This window comes from Martes martes (assembly GCF_963455335.1).
Source record: "Martes martes genome assembly, chromosome: 11".
Classification (NCBI taxonomy): domain Eukaryota; kingdom Metazoa; phylum Chordata; class Mammalia; order Carnivora; family Mustelidae; genus Martes; species Martes martes.
The window spans coordinates 106,245,625-106,260,798 of NC_137899.1; the positions used below are offsets into that span (position 1 = coordinate 106,245,625).

Here is a 15,174-nt window from a genome sequence, read left to right on the forward strand (position 1 = left end):
AAGCTGGTCAAAAGAAACCATGGGTAAGAACTGCCCGAATCGGTGAGAAATTTGGAGAGCAAAGTTTATGGAGCTCAGAGTCACCAAACAAACTCAGATGAAAGAGATCTCCCCCAGGGTGCCTGGGTGGCTCAGTTAGTTAAGCGTCTTGCCTGCAGCTCAGGTCATGATCCTAGGGTCCTGGGAATGAGCCTTGCTGGCGCCAGGTTGCCTGCTCAGCGGGGAGTCTGCTTCTCCTTCTCCCTCTGCCCCTCCCCCACACGTGTGTACTCTCGCTCTCTCTCAACTAATAAAATCTTTAAAAAATATAAAGAGATCTTCCCCAAAATATATTACAATAAAACTCAAAAACCTAAGAATCTTAAAAGCAACAAGAGAAAAAAATTCCACACACACAGGGGAACACCCATAAGGCCGTCGACATATTTTCCAGCAGAGATGTTGCAGGCCAGGATAGAGTGGGCCAAAATACTCGGAGTACTGGAAGGAGAAGTGGGACAAAATACTCGGAGTACTGGAAGGAGAAATTTCAACTGACAACACTCTCTGGCAAAGGTGGGCTTCAGAAACGAAGGATGAATAAAGATGTTCCCAGACAAACAAGTGAGGGAGGCCATCACCACTGGGCCTGCCTTACGAGAATGCAAAAAGCTCTTCTCAAGCTGAGATGATAGGAGGCTAATCAGTAACATGACAATACAGGACTATGCACAGCACGGCAGGAAAGCTAAATACGTAGGCAAATTCAGACTCCTCATACTGTAACATGATGGGTGGGAAACTCTCAACTCTGTGTGCAGATTAAAGGACAAAAGTATCAAAAATACCTAGGTCTACACCAATTTGTCAATGAATGTACAGTACAAAAAGGTAGACCGTGGAGCATCTGGGTGGGTCAGTGGATTGGGCGTCCAGCTCTTGAGTTTGGCTCAGGTCTTGATCTCAGGGTCCTGAGATCAAGCCCACCATCGGGCTCCGTGCTCAGTGGGGGTCTGCTTGAGACTCTCTCCCTCTGCTCCAGCCCCCGCTTGCACTTGCTCATGTGCCCACCCGCTCCCACTCAAATAAATAAAATCTTTTAAAAAAAAGGAATATAAGCTTGCCAGTAACACAAAGCTTGAAAATCTAGAAAGCACAGACTAAGATATTTGAAATAAAATGCAGCTCTGAGCCTTGGGTTCTCATGACACCCGTCCCGCTGGTGTCAGAACTGAAGGCACGCACTCAAGTCCAGCTCCCGGGGAGGCGGTGTGTGCAGCTTTCCTAATAATCCACCTTTAAAAAAAAAAAAAAACAAATTCCAAAGCCAGAATGAACGACGACTTTATCAAGCCTCCTCTGGGTGGGAGCCTAGCTTTGTAACATACTCAGTGACATTCCAGAAATGCCGGCTTCTCCTCCAGAAGTGAGCCTGCGGCCCGTGCCTTCTCACGGGCCTGGCCACCCGCCACCCTCCCACCACCTAAAAGTGCACGGAACTGTACATTAGTAAACAGTTAGACATCTGATGTTTGAATTTGAGAAATTAGTAAGTTTACAAAGCAAAATGTGCAGTAACAACATGCTACCTTCAGGGGGAAAGTCTATAATAGGAAAGAAAGGCAGAGAGGGAGAGCAGTGTGACATTTTTAGGCATAATAAATGAGAAGGTGCTTCCGTTTCGAGCTTCAAGATCTCACCAAGATGGACGTGTTTTTAATACTGTAGATTAGATTAGCGCAGGTCATTCTGTTTTTATAAACTGATCGCTCTTCCTTATAGTGGAACTCTGGCCTCGCCTCTCCCTTCCTCTGTTACTAGGGGGACTAGTGAAGTCTCTTCTAAACTTTGGCTTCCATGCACCTATTGGATGTTAACTAATTAATAAAATACAGGGTTCGTCTTTTTACATGTAGTAATGCTTCCACATGCTGAGAATTTCTTCTTGCAGATTTGTCTTCCTTTAAAATGTCATTGGCGCATTCTTAACAAACTGAACAAGAACAAAGTGATGTTGTGTTATAATGTGGGATCTTTTCAATAGATTTCAGTCCCATGTAAAGAACTGAACCGATCAAATGTTGGATTTTGTCTGAGTGTCAGAGAATTCAGCTGGAGTCAGCAGTGCCTTTGAGCGGGCACTGGGGCTCTCAGGGATGGCGCAGCAGTCCTGGGGCACTCTCACAGCACGGCTCGGTGAACTCCGGCCGGAGCTGCCTGGAGAGGTCAGGAAAGCTGCTGTGCTCATACCTGTCACCGGTGTGTACAGAAAGCCCGAGTGTTGCCCACAATGCAGTGCTTGGTCCTTGAATGCCTTTGATCCTTATCTAGAAATTCTGCTAGCATATGTCATATAATTGAGGTATGGTCTTTTATTGCTGCAATTAAAACTTTTCAAATGCATTATACTATCTCCACCCAAGCTAAAAGTCCTGACCATTGTTTAAAAAGTATGGTTAGTGATTTGTCAGATGCCCTGGTTGACTTGAGGGGCCGCCCGCTCCCACACCCACCCACATGAGATTTCTCTTACTTTTTTCATTGACATCTCACCAAACAGCATAATGGTCTTAAAGTTTGTTTAGTCCTTTGACTTCCTTTATCACGTAGAGATGGCAAACATTCTGTTGCTAACTTGGAGTGGTTCCAAGCAGCAAGACTGGGAGGATATTAAACCAGTAAAAGCTTATCAACTGATTCATTGATATGCTGTAAATTCCAGGCTTTTCATTTTGCTTTTGAGGGTGGTCATAAGTCAACACATTAGTAAGCAATTTGCTGACATCCAGACGGATCACTTAGAGAGGCCTCCCGGGCAGACAAAGTTCACCTGGTACTTTTGTTAGTGTATTTTTTTTTTAATGTTTAGCCGGTATGTTACTTGTAAATGACCAGTAATTGCTTTACATATCAATAAGCTAAACTCCTACTTATCAAATATCTGAAATAGAAGACTTAAAAGGAAAAATATATGAAGACATTCATTCTTCTTAAAACTGATCATTTTACACACTTTGTTTCTGTAGAATTAGTAATATTAATCATTGGTTTAAAAACTAGAACTCAACTGGCTGCTTTTGGGGGGGGGGCAGGTTTTGCCCTTTCAATGACTAATGGCATCTGACCCAAATACCAGTAAGGAAATAAAGAAAGCAAGAACACATAAGAACTTGAGATGTGAGAAATAGTTAATAATGGCTGCACTTAGGACGTGGCTTAGAATCGGCCACAACAGGTGGTCAGTAAGTATCGCTGATTTAACTTTATAACCATCACCCTCGCTGGCTTTTGAATGTGTGCAGCTACAACAGCAAGGTCACAGCAGTTCGCGCGTAGGATTCTGCTGCAAATGCATACTGAAGGGTTCTCAGTATCTATATTAACAAGCTAATGTTGATGTCATGATTAAAAGCTAAATGCCGATGCTTTGTTGAATCTTGATAGTTGGAAATAACTTCACGTCATTCCTCGGAGGCATCGTTCTTTTGTTTTAATCCCAGAAAGGACGCCGTGCTGTCCTCCTTTAGAACATGGACGCTGGGGCACGTATGCGTCCTTGTTTCTAATCTACTGCAAACGTAAAATCGAGATTTTTTAATGAATGCTAAGGGCCTTAGCATGAATCAGGTGCTTCTCTGGACCTAAGGAATTCATTCGAGGAGATAAGAAATACACACAGGAAAAAGATAACAGCATCCCGCCAAGGCTAAGTGCCCAGGGCAGGGGCCCCAAGTGCTCTGTGAGAGCTGAGAGAGTGAGCTCATCTGAGAGGAGCCATGCACGCTGGGTACACATGCGGTCCTTGGAAGCCATTGGTACAGGAAGTCACGGAAACAGGAAAACAGGACAGTTATTCATGGGACTCTGTAACGATGACCAGCCGGCTGGGAAATTCCTACAGGACAGTAATGAGAGGAAAGGTTGGTGCGAGGCCCCCGGGGATCCTGGAGGGATCTCAGCCTCCAGACAGGCCCAGTATGAGGAGTCTGAGATCAAAGAAGAGGTGGTGAGGCCAGTGCTCCAAGAAGACAACTCGGGCATCAGAGGAGAGCGGGAGGCAGCCCGGCTACTCCTGCCACACCGGCCCCCGGCCCCTCCCACCTGCTGCCTGTCACAGCTGGCAGAGCCCCCCACCCCGCCCTGCTCCTGCTGGGCCTCTGAGCCCTCTGCTCAGCCCTCCTTGTTCCCACCCGGCCTTCCTGCAAGCTGGAGGCCCCCTTGTTAAAGGTCACCTGGGTCCCCGGGTCACACAGTGCGGTGCCAGCCGTTCCCACACTGTTGTACCAATCCTGTTAATCACTCACCGCGCAAACACCGAATGGTAGTTACTTAGCTTAGAATGAATAAACTACGTTTTAGTAGTCCTTAACCACCATCACATATAAAAGGAATCATTGCTTCACTCATGAAATGCTTTCAATTGTAACTAAGGAAGAAAGTACGATTCGTTAGCAAGTGGGAAAACACGAGGTTCGCTAGGCAGGCTGAATAGATACCAACCACAGATGAAACTGTTCCAAGCCCCCTCCAGTGACTGATGCCTGCAGTTCTGCACTTTGCAAAACTCGTCCAGCTCCCTCCCTTCCCCACCAAATCCCTAGGGCCACCCCCCTGGGGGGTGGTCTCTGTCTCTGCTGCCCCCCACTTCGCCTTCCAGAGAGGAGACAACAAATAACATGTGCCATTAAGAATGTAAATGTCAAAAAGCAGTGAGAGTCCAAAGGAGGAAAAGATGCCGGAGGCAGGGAGCAAAGTAGGGAGCAATGGGTCTTGGGACGGGGGACTGCTGATGGCCGGGGCTGGGGGAGAGAGGTGCAGACCCCAAACTGGAGAACTTCCCAGAGAGGGTGAGTGGCTCCGGCCTGCACCGGGCGGGGGCTCCCATATGGGGAGCCCGGTGCAGGCGTGGGTGGCCAGTCACCGCTGGCATCTTGCTGAGGTGAGAGCCGCAGGGGTGCTACCCGGCTGCTCAGCAAAGGGGTGGCCTGAGAAAGAATCCGGGACACAGGAACCCTGACCAGCGGACACTCGGACACTTGGTCAAAACTGAAACTTCCCTCTCCGGCCGTTCTCAGTCTGCCTGCCCCTCTCTCTCTCAGTCTGCCCTGGGGGTTCTTACCTGTTATTTAATATTGTTCCAAGCAAAGAAAAAATTTACATTACTAGCATGAATTTTACACTGTACAAAGCCAATTTTCAACAAAAATATGAGCATTTAGTTCACATGTGAGATCCCCAAAATTACAGCCTGCATCTCCCACCTCATACATGTGCGCTTAACCCGCGCGCAAGAAGAGAAAACGCTAAACAACACTGAGTCTGGACCCTCGCTCACAGCTGGGAAGGGGCTCTGGGTCCCCTCGCACCTCCCTTTCCTTCTGCACCATCATCCCCCTGGAAGGGGCACGCTGCGGAAAGGACGTGAAGGGCTCCCTCCAGGAACCAGAATTTAGGAGGGAAAGGGAGCGTGGGGACATCTCGAGGCAGAAAGGCTAAGAATTTTTCATATGGGAAGGAGATACACAGACTTAAAAAGCCCAAAGAACCCCAATACGATTTTTAAAAAAAGAAGGCGCCATGTGTAGTGAGCTGCAGATTTGTTGGAAGCAAGAGCAGAAGCCAGAGGACTGAGCACGACACCTCGGCCAGCCTGGAACTCTTCATGTATCAAATGAAAATTCCAGCTGGGAACAGAGGCCAGCGGTGTGGGTCTGGCTCAGTCCGAGGAGCCGCTCCTGCTCTCGGGGCGTCAGGTCAAGGCCCACACTGGGCATACACATTACTTAAAAACAGCAACAACAACAACAACACAGAGGCAAAAGAAAGCCAGGTTCAGAGGAAAATGGGGAGAGAGACACTAAAATGTCTTCCCTGAAGGACATTCTGAAAGATGCCTTTCATGAAGAAAGAAAATGATCCGAGATTCCAAGACACAAGAAGGGGTGACGTGCGAAGAAAGTGGTAAAAATGTGGGTAAACGGAATCGACACCGAGTCTGCGAGCAAGACTCCCGGCGTCTTCCGGGACGAAAGGAGAGGAAGAGCGCGCCTGACCACACGACAGTGACCCGCCTCCGGAGCGCAGCCGCGCCGGGGCTCCGAGCTCCTCGCTTGGAGAGGGGAGGAGATTCGGACGGGCTTCCGATGCTAGCCACTTCCGTGTGCGTTTCAAAGATGACCACTAAAAGACTGAAATGGAGTTTTAACATTCGAACCAGTGGAGAGAAAACTGGAGATAGAAATTTCCACAGCAGGGCGCCTGGTGGCTCAGTTGGTTGAGCGCCTGCCTTCAGCTCCAGTCATGATCCTGGGGTCCGGGCATCAGCTCTGCAGGGAGTCTGCTTCTCCCGCTGACCCTCCCCTTCTCATGCTCTCTCTCTCTTATTCTCTCTCTCTCTCTCAAGTAAATAAAATCTTTATTTTTTTAATTAAATAAATAACATTTCCACAGCAGAAAAGAGCAGAGATCAAAACAAACGGGTGGCAGGACGACTAGAAAACACAGGGCGGGAGCACGCCCAGCGACGTGCAGACTGAACGTGCCAGTGAGAACAAGCCCAGCCACAGGGCGCTCGGGAGAGACTCTGACGCAGGCAAAGAAGGAGGAAGCGTGCGTGACACACGCATAGACAGACGCACGGAGCACTCGACACAGGAGAAGACGTACTGACGTCAGGCCCAAGAGACGTTGAGGCCGAGGCATCAGGGCGCGGGACACACACAACACCCGCCAGCATCGGTAGCGCCCGGGCTCGGTCAGAACACGAACAGGCCACGTACAAACCCTGACCCCTGACCGGAAGACGTCCCATCGCACTGTAAAGGATTGAAATGTGCAGAGCACGGTCTCGGACCGCAGTGTACTTAAGCTAGAAACTTAAAATAATTCATAAATAACTAGAAATGTCTCACACATCTGGAAATTTGGAAACAGTTCTAAATAACCTGCTGGTCAAGAAGACGTAATAATGGAAACTAGGAAATATTTTGAACTGAATTGACAGCAAAATACATGATCAAAACTTACGGAATATACTAAGGCAATATTTGTTTCTTCTCTAATGGTATCCGTTGCAGAATCAAACACTTGAAGATGGGATTAGTGTACAGTCCTCACATACTGGAACGTCCTGAGCATGTATTTGCTGTTTTGCTGTGTGACGCCAGTTAGCGTTCATATCGGGACGCGGAGCTTTAAGACCCAAGCTCCCCGATTTACGGGCTGCAGGACCCGGCAGGCCCATGTTCTCGGCAACGCCGAAGGGCCTGCCGTGGTTGGTGCACAGCCTAAGCCTCGACAAATGGAAAGATGGAGTGGGAAGCCCTGAAGAACCCCTCAGGCTGTAACAGCACGGGGTCCGGCACTCCCAGCCCCAGACCCGTAGCCATAAAGGCAACTGCGGCGTGTGCCAACGGCCCCGGCGAAGGCAGGAGGAGGCGCACCTGGGTAAGGTGACAGGGCTGTCCTCGCCAGGGCCCCTTGGGAGTCACCAAACACAGCTATTCAAAGCGTGTCAGCTGTGTTTCCTTCTAAGCTGCTTTATCTCCAGCTGCGAGAACTCGTCCCCGTGTCAGAACGGTTGGGGGTCCCGCAGGCATCCGCGCGCCCGCAGATCTAGTCTCACACACAGCGTCTCCGCCGACACAATACGAACTGTGCGCACGCGGCCTCCACGCTTACTCCGTTGCTCTCTAAGGGCCCTCTGAGAGCTCACAGTGGTCCCTAACACCGGGGGTTGGGAGGTCACACCGCCAGGAAGGGGGATGAAAGCTGTGGTGAATAACTTTGACTCTTAAAATCAAGCAGGTGACTTCAGCAACAGTCCTCAAACTTGAGCAAGCATCGGAGTCCCCTGGGGAGGCAGAACACCGCCGGCTGCCGCTGCCCAGGTTCTGGTCCAGCAGGTCAGGGCACGGCTGGGAATCAGCATTTCTAACAAGCTTCCGGGGGAGGCCGAGGCTGCTGTCCCAGCACGACAGTTGAGGATGAGCCCCCAGGTCAGTCATTCACACTCATGCATCTTCTCCAGACAACATTTCTGTGTTCAGAAATAATTTCAGAATATGCCTCATCACCCGAAATTCTTTGTAAGGTCTGGAATAGAATGTGACCCCTTTTTTCTGAGCATAATTTTGGAGGAAGAAAAGACCTTACATTCCATTCCATGTATATATGGAGATCGCTCTCACTTCAAGAAAACTCAACACACTGGGTCACGAAACACGAATCAGAGGCCATCAGACAGATTTCCAAGGAATTCTCCCTTTTACACAGTAGGGAACTCTTCTCTCAATCATTTGTTTAGAGAGTGTCAAATAGTCGAAGAGCCAAAGAACAAAGAAAAAATCAAAGCCCTAGGATATACCGATCTACCCTCAGTTGAAGAACCTAAATTAAGCTACAGCTCCCTGGCAGCTCCGGCGGAGAGTTTCTTCACAACAGAAGAGGCTGTTCCTCCAGGCCTCCAAATACAGACGTTCCTCGACTTATGACTGCACTAGCTCCTGACAAACCCATCATAAATCAAAAATATCATTAAGTCAAAAATGCATTTCCCACACCTCCCCTAGGCAACGTCACCGCGGAGCGCGGCCCACCTGAAGTGCGCCCGGAGCGCTCCCGCGAGCCCGCAGGTGCGCGGTCAGGAAACACGAAGCCTGTTTGACAGTACGGTGTCGAGTCGCTCCTGGACTGCACGGAACGCTGTCCTGAAAGTGACGGGCGGCAGGGCGGCGGGAGCACACCCAGTTGTCACCCTGCCGGCTGTTGACCCTCGTGACCACACAGCTGCTGGGAGCTGCGGCCACCGGCCGGCATCACCGGGGAGGGTCAGACCGCGAATCGCTAGCCCAGCAAGAGGTCCGCGTCCTGAACTTGGAGAACGGTTTCTACGAGTGTGTCACTTTCCTACCATCGTAAGGTCGAAACGTTGCAAGTCAAACTCCTGTAAGTTGGGGGGCATCTTTATGGCTAAAAAAATAATTGCAAACAAACCCCCAAAACAAAGGTGCCTGGAAGATTCCCGCACACATCATTAAAACCCCAGCCACCAGCTGTGTGGGTGCCTTTCCCTGAAACCCAGCAGTCATCCTGTACCAGCCAGGGACAAAGGCCAGCAGGGGCTCACTCACCACAGCTGCCCTCCCTCCCTGTGTATCTCCACGACGTCTTAGGGGAGGAAAAGGAGTGGAAGGGTACACTTCGCCCCCGAAGGCCCCTTCTGAGGTCTGACCTCGGAGCCGTAGCTCTGGAGGGGACCTCTGCACTGTTTGGACAGGTGGGGCCACATAAAAACAAACAAACAGAACACACACGTGAGATATCCCGTAGACCAGAACACATGAGAGCTGGAAATTCTTACCACCACCTAGAATCTACGTCCCCTGTGTCATCCATCTCATTGTCTCCGAGATTCTGACGGGCTTCGTTCCCATCTCCAAGCCCGGCAGCACGGGACACTTCTAGCTGCTGGAGCAAACGGCCCCCGAATTTCAGGGACTCGAAGCAGGAGCTTTGGTCCCACCCAAGAGGGCAGCCAGCCACCCTGTAGGAGGCAGACCCTGTCCCCTCCAGCCTTTTGCTGGGCTGTCCCCGGGGCAGCAAAGACCTGCGAGTCCGGCCCGGAGACCCCGCTTCCACTTGGAAGAGCCACGGCAATGGCCCCGGCTAGCACGGGAGGAACGGAACTGTGGGTCTCCGGACGGGAAGCCGACTCCTACAGACAGCTCTGTGCTGGGGAGGGAACAGCAAGAGAGTAAGAGGGCGGCAGCCAGCACAGCCCTTGGAGAAGATGATTCCATAGCTATTTACGTGTTCAATAAGGAGCCCCCCGGTGCGGCCCTGGCCGAGCGACATCCCTGGGCCTCGGGCACTATGTCACTCTCCAACAACCCCGCTCTCTGTGGCAATGTCCGCGGGAGCCTCCAGCCACATGCCATGTGTGCCTCTCGAGTCCTTGAAGTGAGGCCAGTCCAAGTCGAAACAGGCTAGAGATACACAGGATCTCAAGGACTTAACAGGAAAAAAAGAATAAAATACCTCATTCATAGTTTATTCAATTTTGAAATGATATTTTGGATATGCTGGGTTAAGTAAAACTTTAAAATTAATTTCACCTTTAAAAATTTTTTTTTAAATGTGGCTTCTACAAGTTTTAGGATTACAGGTGTGGCTCACGTTACATTTCTTTTGCAGAGGGACGATCTAGAGTAGCTGGCTCTTACATTTTAGAAAGTTCTAAAAACAATGAAGCTTAAAGGGGGTTTTCTAAGTGTATCACACTATTTTGAGAAGATAAAGAAAAATAATACAGTCCACCCCCAAAACCCTTTTTTAAATTTGAATATAGCTGACACATGATGTTACATTTATTTCAGGTGTGCAATACAGTGACTTGCAAGTGTATCCAGCGTGCTGTGCTCACCACAGGCGTAGCTCCCTTCTGTCCCCACATGGCCCTGTCCCAGCACCGCTGACCAGATTCCCTGTGCTGGGCCTTTCACCCCCGCGACGCGTCCGTCCGTAGCTGGAAGCCAGTCTCTCCCACGGCCTTCCACCCACTGTGCCCATCCCTCCAAACCCCTTTCCCTCGGGCAACCGTCGGTGTGTTCTCTGTACTTACGGGTCTGTGTCTGCTTTTCGTTCTTGGTTTTTAGATTCCACATATGTGTGAGATCATGTGGTACTTGTCTTGCTCTGTCTTGCTTATTTCACTGAGGATAATACCCTCTAGGTCCATCTGTGTTGTCACAAATCACACAATCTCATCATTTTTATGGTTGTCTAATATTCCTCTGTGTGTGTGTGTGTGCGTGTACCACATCTTACTTATCCATTTATCTATGGATGGACACGTTGCTTGTTTCCATATCTTGGCTATTATAAACAATGCTATAATAAACATAAACGATACATATATCTTTTCAAATTAGGGTTTTCTGGGCAAATATCCGGTACTGAACTATTAGATCATATGGTGGTTCCAATTTTTTGAGAAATCTCTATACTGTTTTCCACAATGGCTGTCCCAGTCCACATCCCCACCAGCAGTTGCATGACCTTTCTTCCCCAAAACTCTTTAACAAAAACCATTCACTCTGCCCCCACCCAACGCCCTAGCTGTTTCCAGTCTTTTCTCAAGATTCTCTCACTAAGATTGCCTTTTCTCTGATAATCCAGATCGTTACGACCTAACTGAAAACCATGAAACTATTCTTCCTTCCAAGCCTAGCAAAGGAGGATGACTTCCGGACTCTTGAAGCCCTTTGTAATCACAAAATCACTTTTCTATCTAGGCATTGTTCCTAACATGTTTGTTCCTGGGAACTCACACAGGACTTATGGCAAGATGGACAAACCATCCAAAACCTGTGTAACTGTAACCAAGACACTAACAAAGCAATAGCTGTCTTAATAAAACCCCTACTAAAGATTCAGACATGTTAAATTTTTAACAAGCCAATAATTGTAGAACTGTTCCCTTTTTGAAAAGAAGTGGTGGGAAAACCAGGGAGAATCACACAGTAAATATTTCCAAACCAGAACATAGACCAAAACAGTCTGAGGGAGGAAGAGTGAAGGATGTCATGTTAAACGACTTTGCAGTTAGCAACTGTGGCTTCTACAGGATGGAGGCAAGTTCCATTTTACTAATCAGATGCCAGCGAATTGTCCCACCAGTCCGTGCGCTGTAGCAGGAGGGTCTGTAGAAATTTTGCCCCACCCTGGCAATCCCCGCTGGTTGTCATCAGGAGGTGATGACAACCATCCCACAACCTGCTAAATCGTTTGCCTAAGATCACTGTGTTTTTCTAAATCCTTTTGTATCAAAAATGTAGTACTTTATAAAGAACTGAGCAGGGGCGAGCATTAGAGAACTCTAGGACAGTACTTTCAAGGCAAACTTCTTTAAAGTTTGAGATAAAAGTAATATGCTGCCTCCATGGTGGTAGACTGGCAAGGGAAACAATTTTAAAATAAGTCCTAAAGATCTGTTCTGTAGCAAGGGGCCATACAATTATCCATAAATCAATTACCTCCCATAAGGAGATTTTTAAGGTCCTTGGGCAATGGGAGTTTTCAAATTATTATTTTAGGGTTTGGTGAGAAAAACAGAATGAATAAACTAGTTTAGAAGAAGGGGATAATTTTTTTTTTAATGGACACGCTAAGATGATCGCTCATAATCTGCAACCACATTGGGAAGACAGCTGGCAAGCAAGGGGACGGGAAGAGCGCTGGTTCCAACGGCCAGGCAAGCAGGGCACTGTGGCCGCACTCAGTGAGCGCCCCGCTTACAGATCAGAACAGATGCTGCCAGGGGCGCCTGGGGGGCTCAGTGGGTTCAAGCCTCTGCCTTCGGCTCAGGTCATGATCTCAGGGGCCTGGGATTGAGCCCGCATCAGGCTCCCTGCTCAGTGGGGAGCCTGCTTCTCCCTGTCCCTCTGCCTGCAGCTCTGCCTACTTGTGATCTCTCTCTCTCTCTCTCATATAAATAAATGAAATCTTAAAAAAAAAAAAAAAAAAAAGACGCTGCCAGAGCAGGGTGGTGATGGGATGAGTTTTGTGCAGTTCTAATTCCTTTCTTCTCTCCACTTCCTTTTCCTTTTTTTTTTAAATTTTATGTATTTGACAGACAGAGATCACAAGTAGGCAGAGAGGCAGGCAGAGAGAGAGGGAGGAAACAGGCTCCCCACCGTGCAGAGAGCCTGATGCGGGGCTCGAGCCAGGACCCTGAGATCCTGACTCGAGTCGAAGGCAGAGGCTGAACCCACTGAGCCACCCAGGCACCCCTCCTTTTCCCTTTCATTAGCTCTCAACTTATAGTTACAATGTATTCCTTGTTAACGACCACCAAGACTTAAACCAGGTGGGCATTTCTGAATCTCCTTCTATCAGCTATCTGGACATGGCTTTATTAGGTAAATATCCATATGTCTGTTTCCCCAAAAAGTCTTATTCAAAGGTAGAGACCTGAGGAAAGTTAGTAAAAAAGGTGGTCGGGACCCAGGAAGGCACTGCCTTTGCGCCTACAGGTAGAGTCCCCCTCTGGGCCTGTTAGTGCACTGCCTCCCGTGTCCTTTCCAGTTCACAGAGATCAGTCACCGCCTTCTGTGCTCCTACAGCACAAACATAGAGGACCTCTTCTGGGAAATCGACCGCTGCCTGGCCATAAACCGAAGTGTTCTTCAGCAGCTGGAGGACAGGTGTGGCCGCGAGCTTACAGACGCAGACTGGGAAAAGATCCAGATCCAGGTAGGCTTGGGTCACTAACTGGAAGCGGCAGAGCCCCCGGAGTCTAGGCGACACTGGAGGGAAGACTTGGGGACCCTGTGGTGCCGAGCTTTCTGCCCCGGCTGTACCTGTACCCTGAACATTTGCCGTCCGGTCTGGGGTGAGGTCAAGGCCCTTCCGTCGGAAACTGCTTTGGTGACGCCTTTTTGTGAATAATGAAACCACCAAAGGGAAGACCGCCCGCGCCTCAGCTCCCTGGTTTTCCTTCGAGCCCTGGGCTGCCCTTCTCTGCCGTCCGTAGTAGCCCTGGGAGGAAGTGAGACTCAGAATTCAACAGAGGAAAAACTTACTTAGAAAATCATTAAAATATGAAAATTTATAAAGAAGTTTGGAAGCTGTATAGGGTCAAGGATTTTGAAAACGACCACTCTTTGCTGCTCAACGAAAAGGAAATCTATACCATGAATGTTCAGCATCTGATACAGTAGTTTTGTTTTAAAACTGCTAATCACAAGCAGGTTACTCCCCCTTCCCATCTTCCGCGAGACTGACAGTGCACGTATAATTGGTGCCATTGTAACATGGGATGAGACTTCGTTTCTAGAAGTCCGTGTCTCTTTTACACAGTTCTCACTTAAATTTAGGAAGTGCCCCATTATGACAGAGCTACTACCTGCACAACTCACGTGCTCTCCTGTGTTGCAGGCTCTGCACCGGGAGTCCTATGAGTGTCCCATCTGCCTCACCCCGCTCCCAGCCAGCGCCGACGGTCACCAGGACCCACGCGAGACAGGCTGCAGCCAGTCGTCCCGGGAGACAGTCCTCCTGTCCTGCTCACATGTGTTCCACCACACGTGTCTCCTTGCTCTGGAGGAGTTCTCCTTGGGGGACAGTTCTCCTTTCCACGTCTGTCCCCTCTGCCGCTCTGGCTATCAGAAGAAAATTCTTGAATGTTGAATTCACAGGAAAAATTATATTGTTCCTGGGCAGCGCTGGGGGAGAGGGATTTACCTCAATTTTGTAAAAACTGTATGAGTTTGGGGTTAAGTACTACAGTGTAATCTGCTCTCCAATGAAATAGACTCTTAGTAGTTGTACTTGGGGACCCTACATATATTTTAAAAGCTGACAACCTACCCAATTTTAGTCTTTAGTTTATAAAAGTTTCAAATTGATGAGTTTAGTCAGTTGAAATAAGTGAGGAATGGATAAAAACTTGAGGTTCAGAGGTTCTCTCATTTAGTGACTCGCTATGCTTCTAGTTGATCGGTTTGGACCACTCCCAACAGTGGAATCACTCCCCTGCTTTCACAGTCGTCTGGCTAAGTGGCTCTGTTTCCACATGGTTCTGACTGGCAGCAGGTAGACCTGCCAGGATGGTCACGGCACACTGGTCCCAGGCTCACCAGGGTATACGCGGTTACTTAGATCCAGCTAGTATCTAACCAACATGCTGGTAACTAAAAACACTCTTCCAATTGTCTTGGGCCCCTGCCGTTCCTAATTTTTTGTTTTGTAGTAATTGCTTTATTTCCATGTGATAATTTACCATTATACTTCAGCACTTCAAATATGTAAACCCAAAGTATAAAAATAAAATATTCAGTGGTATTCATCAGCAGAGGCTGGTAAATCACATTGTCATGACTTAGAGCCACACTATTGCAGCTTGTACAGGAAGAAGAAATCCATGAAACCGCTTTGCTCAGAAGCATCTGACTCTGCTGTACTCTTCCTGGGGGCTTGGTTGTTTATGATAACAAGTACAGTCGTAGAGATCAGGTGTCTGGCTGCTGTCGCAGGTAAGACCCCCATTTCAGTGGCTTACAGAGAACCCTGTTCTTTCTGAACCCCACAGAAAGGGTGGGGTGAGGGCTGAGGGGCTGAGGGGCTGCTCCAAGTGGCCTCTGGCTCCCAGGCGCCTCCTGAGTCTGTGGATGTTCTCGTCGCTGGGGAAGAGCA

The 15,174-nt window shown here is 48.8% G+C and overlaps 1 protein-coding gene across 2 annotated transcripts in view; it reads left to right on the forward strand.

Moving 5' to 3' along the window:
* RNF32 (ring finger protein 32) overlaps positions 1-14,204 on the forward strand; it is a 39,335-nt gene extending 25,131 nt beyond the window's left edge. For both annotated transcript variants that reach the window (XM_080819062.1, XM_080819063.1), the window contains 2 exons: positions 13,066-13,233; positions 13,918-14,204. In XM_080819062.1, coding sequence (XP_080675188.1) covers positions 13,066-13,233; positions 13,918-14,169 — 420 coding nt within the window. In that variant the 3' untranslated portion in view covers positions 14,170-14,204. The remainder of the gene's footprint in view (positions 1-13,065; positions 13,234-13,917) is intronic.
* Positions 14,205-15,174: the final 970 nt, after the last annotated feature.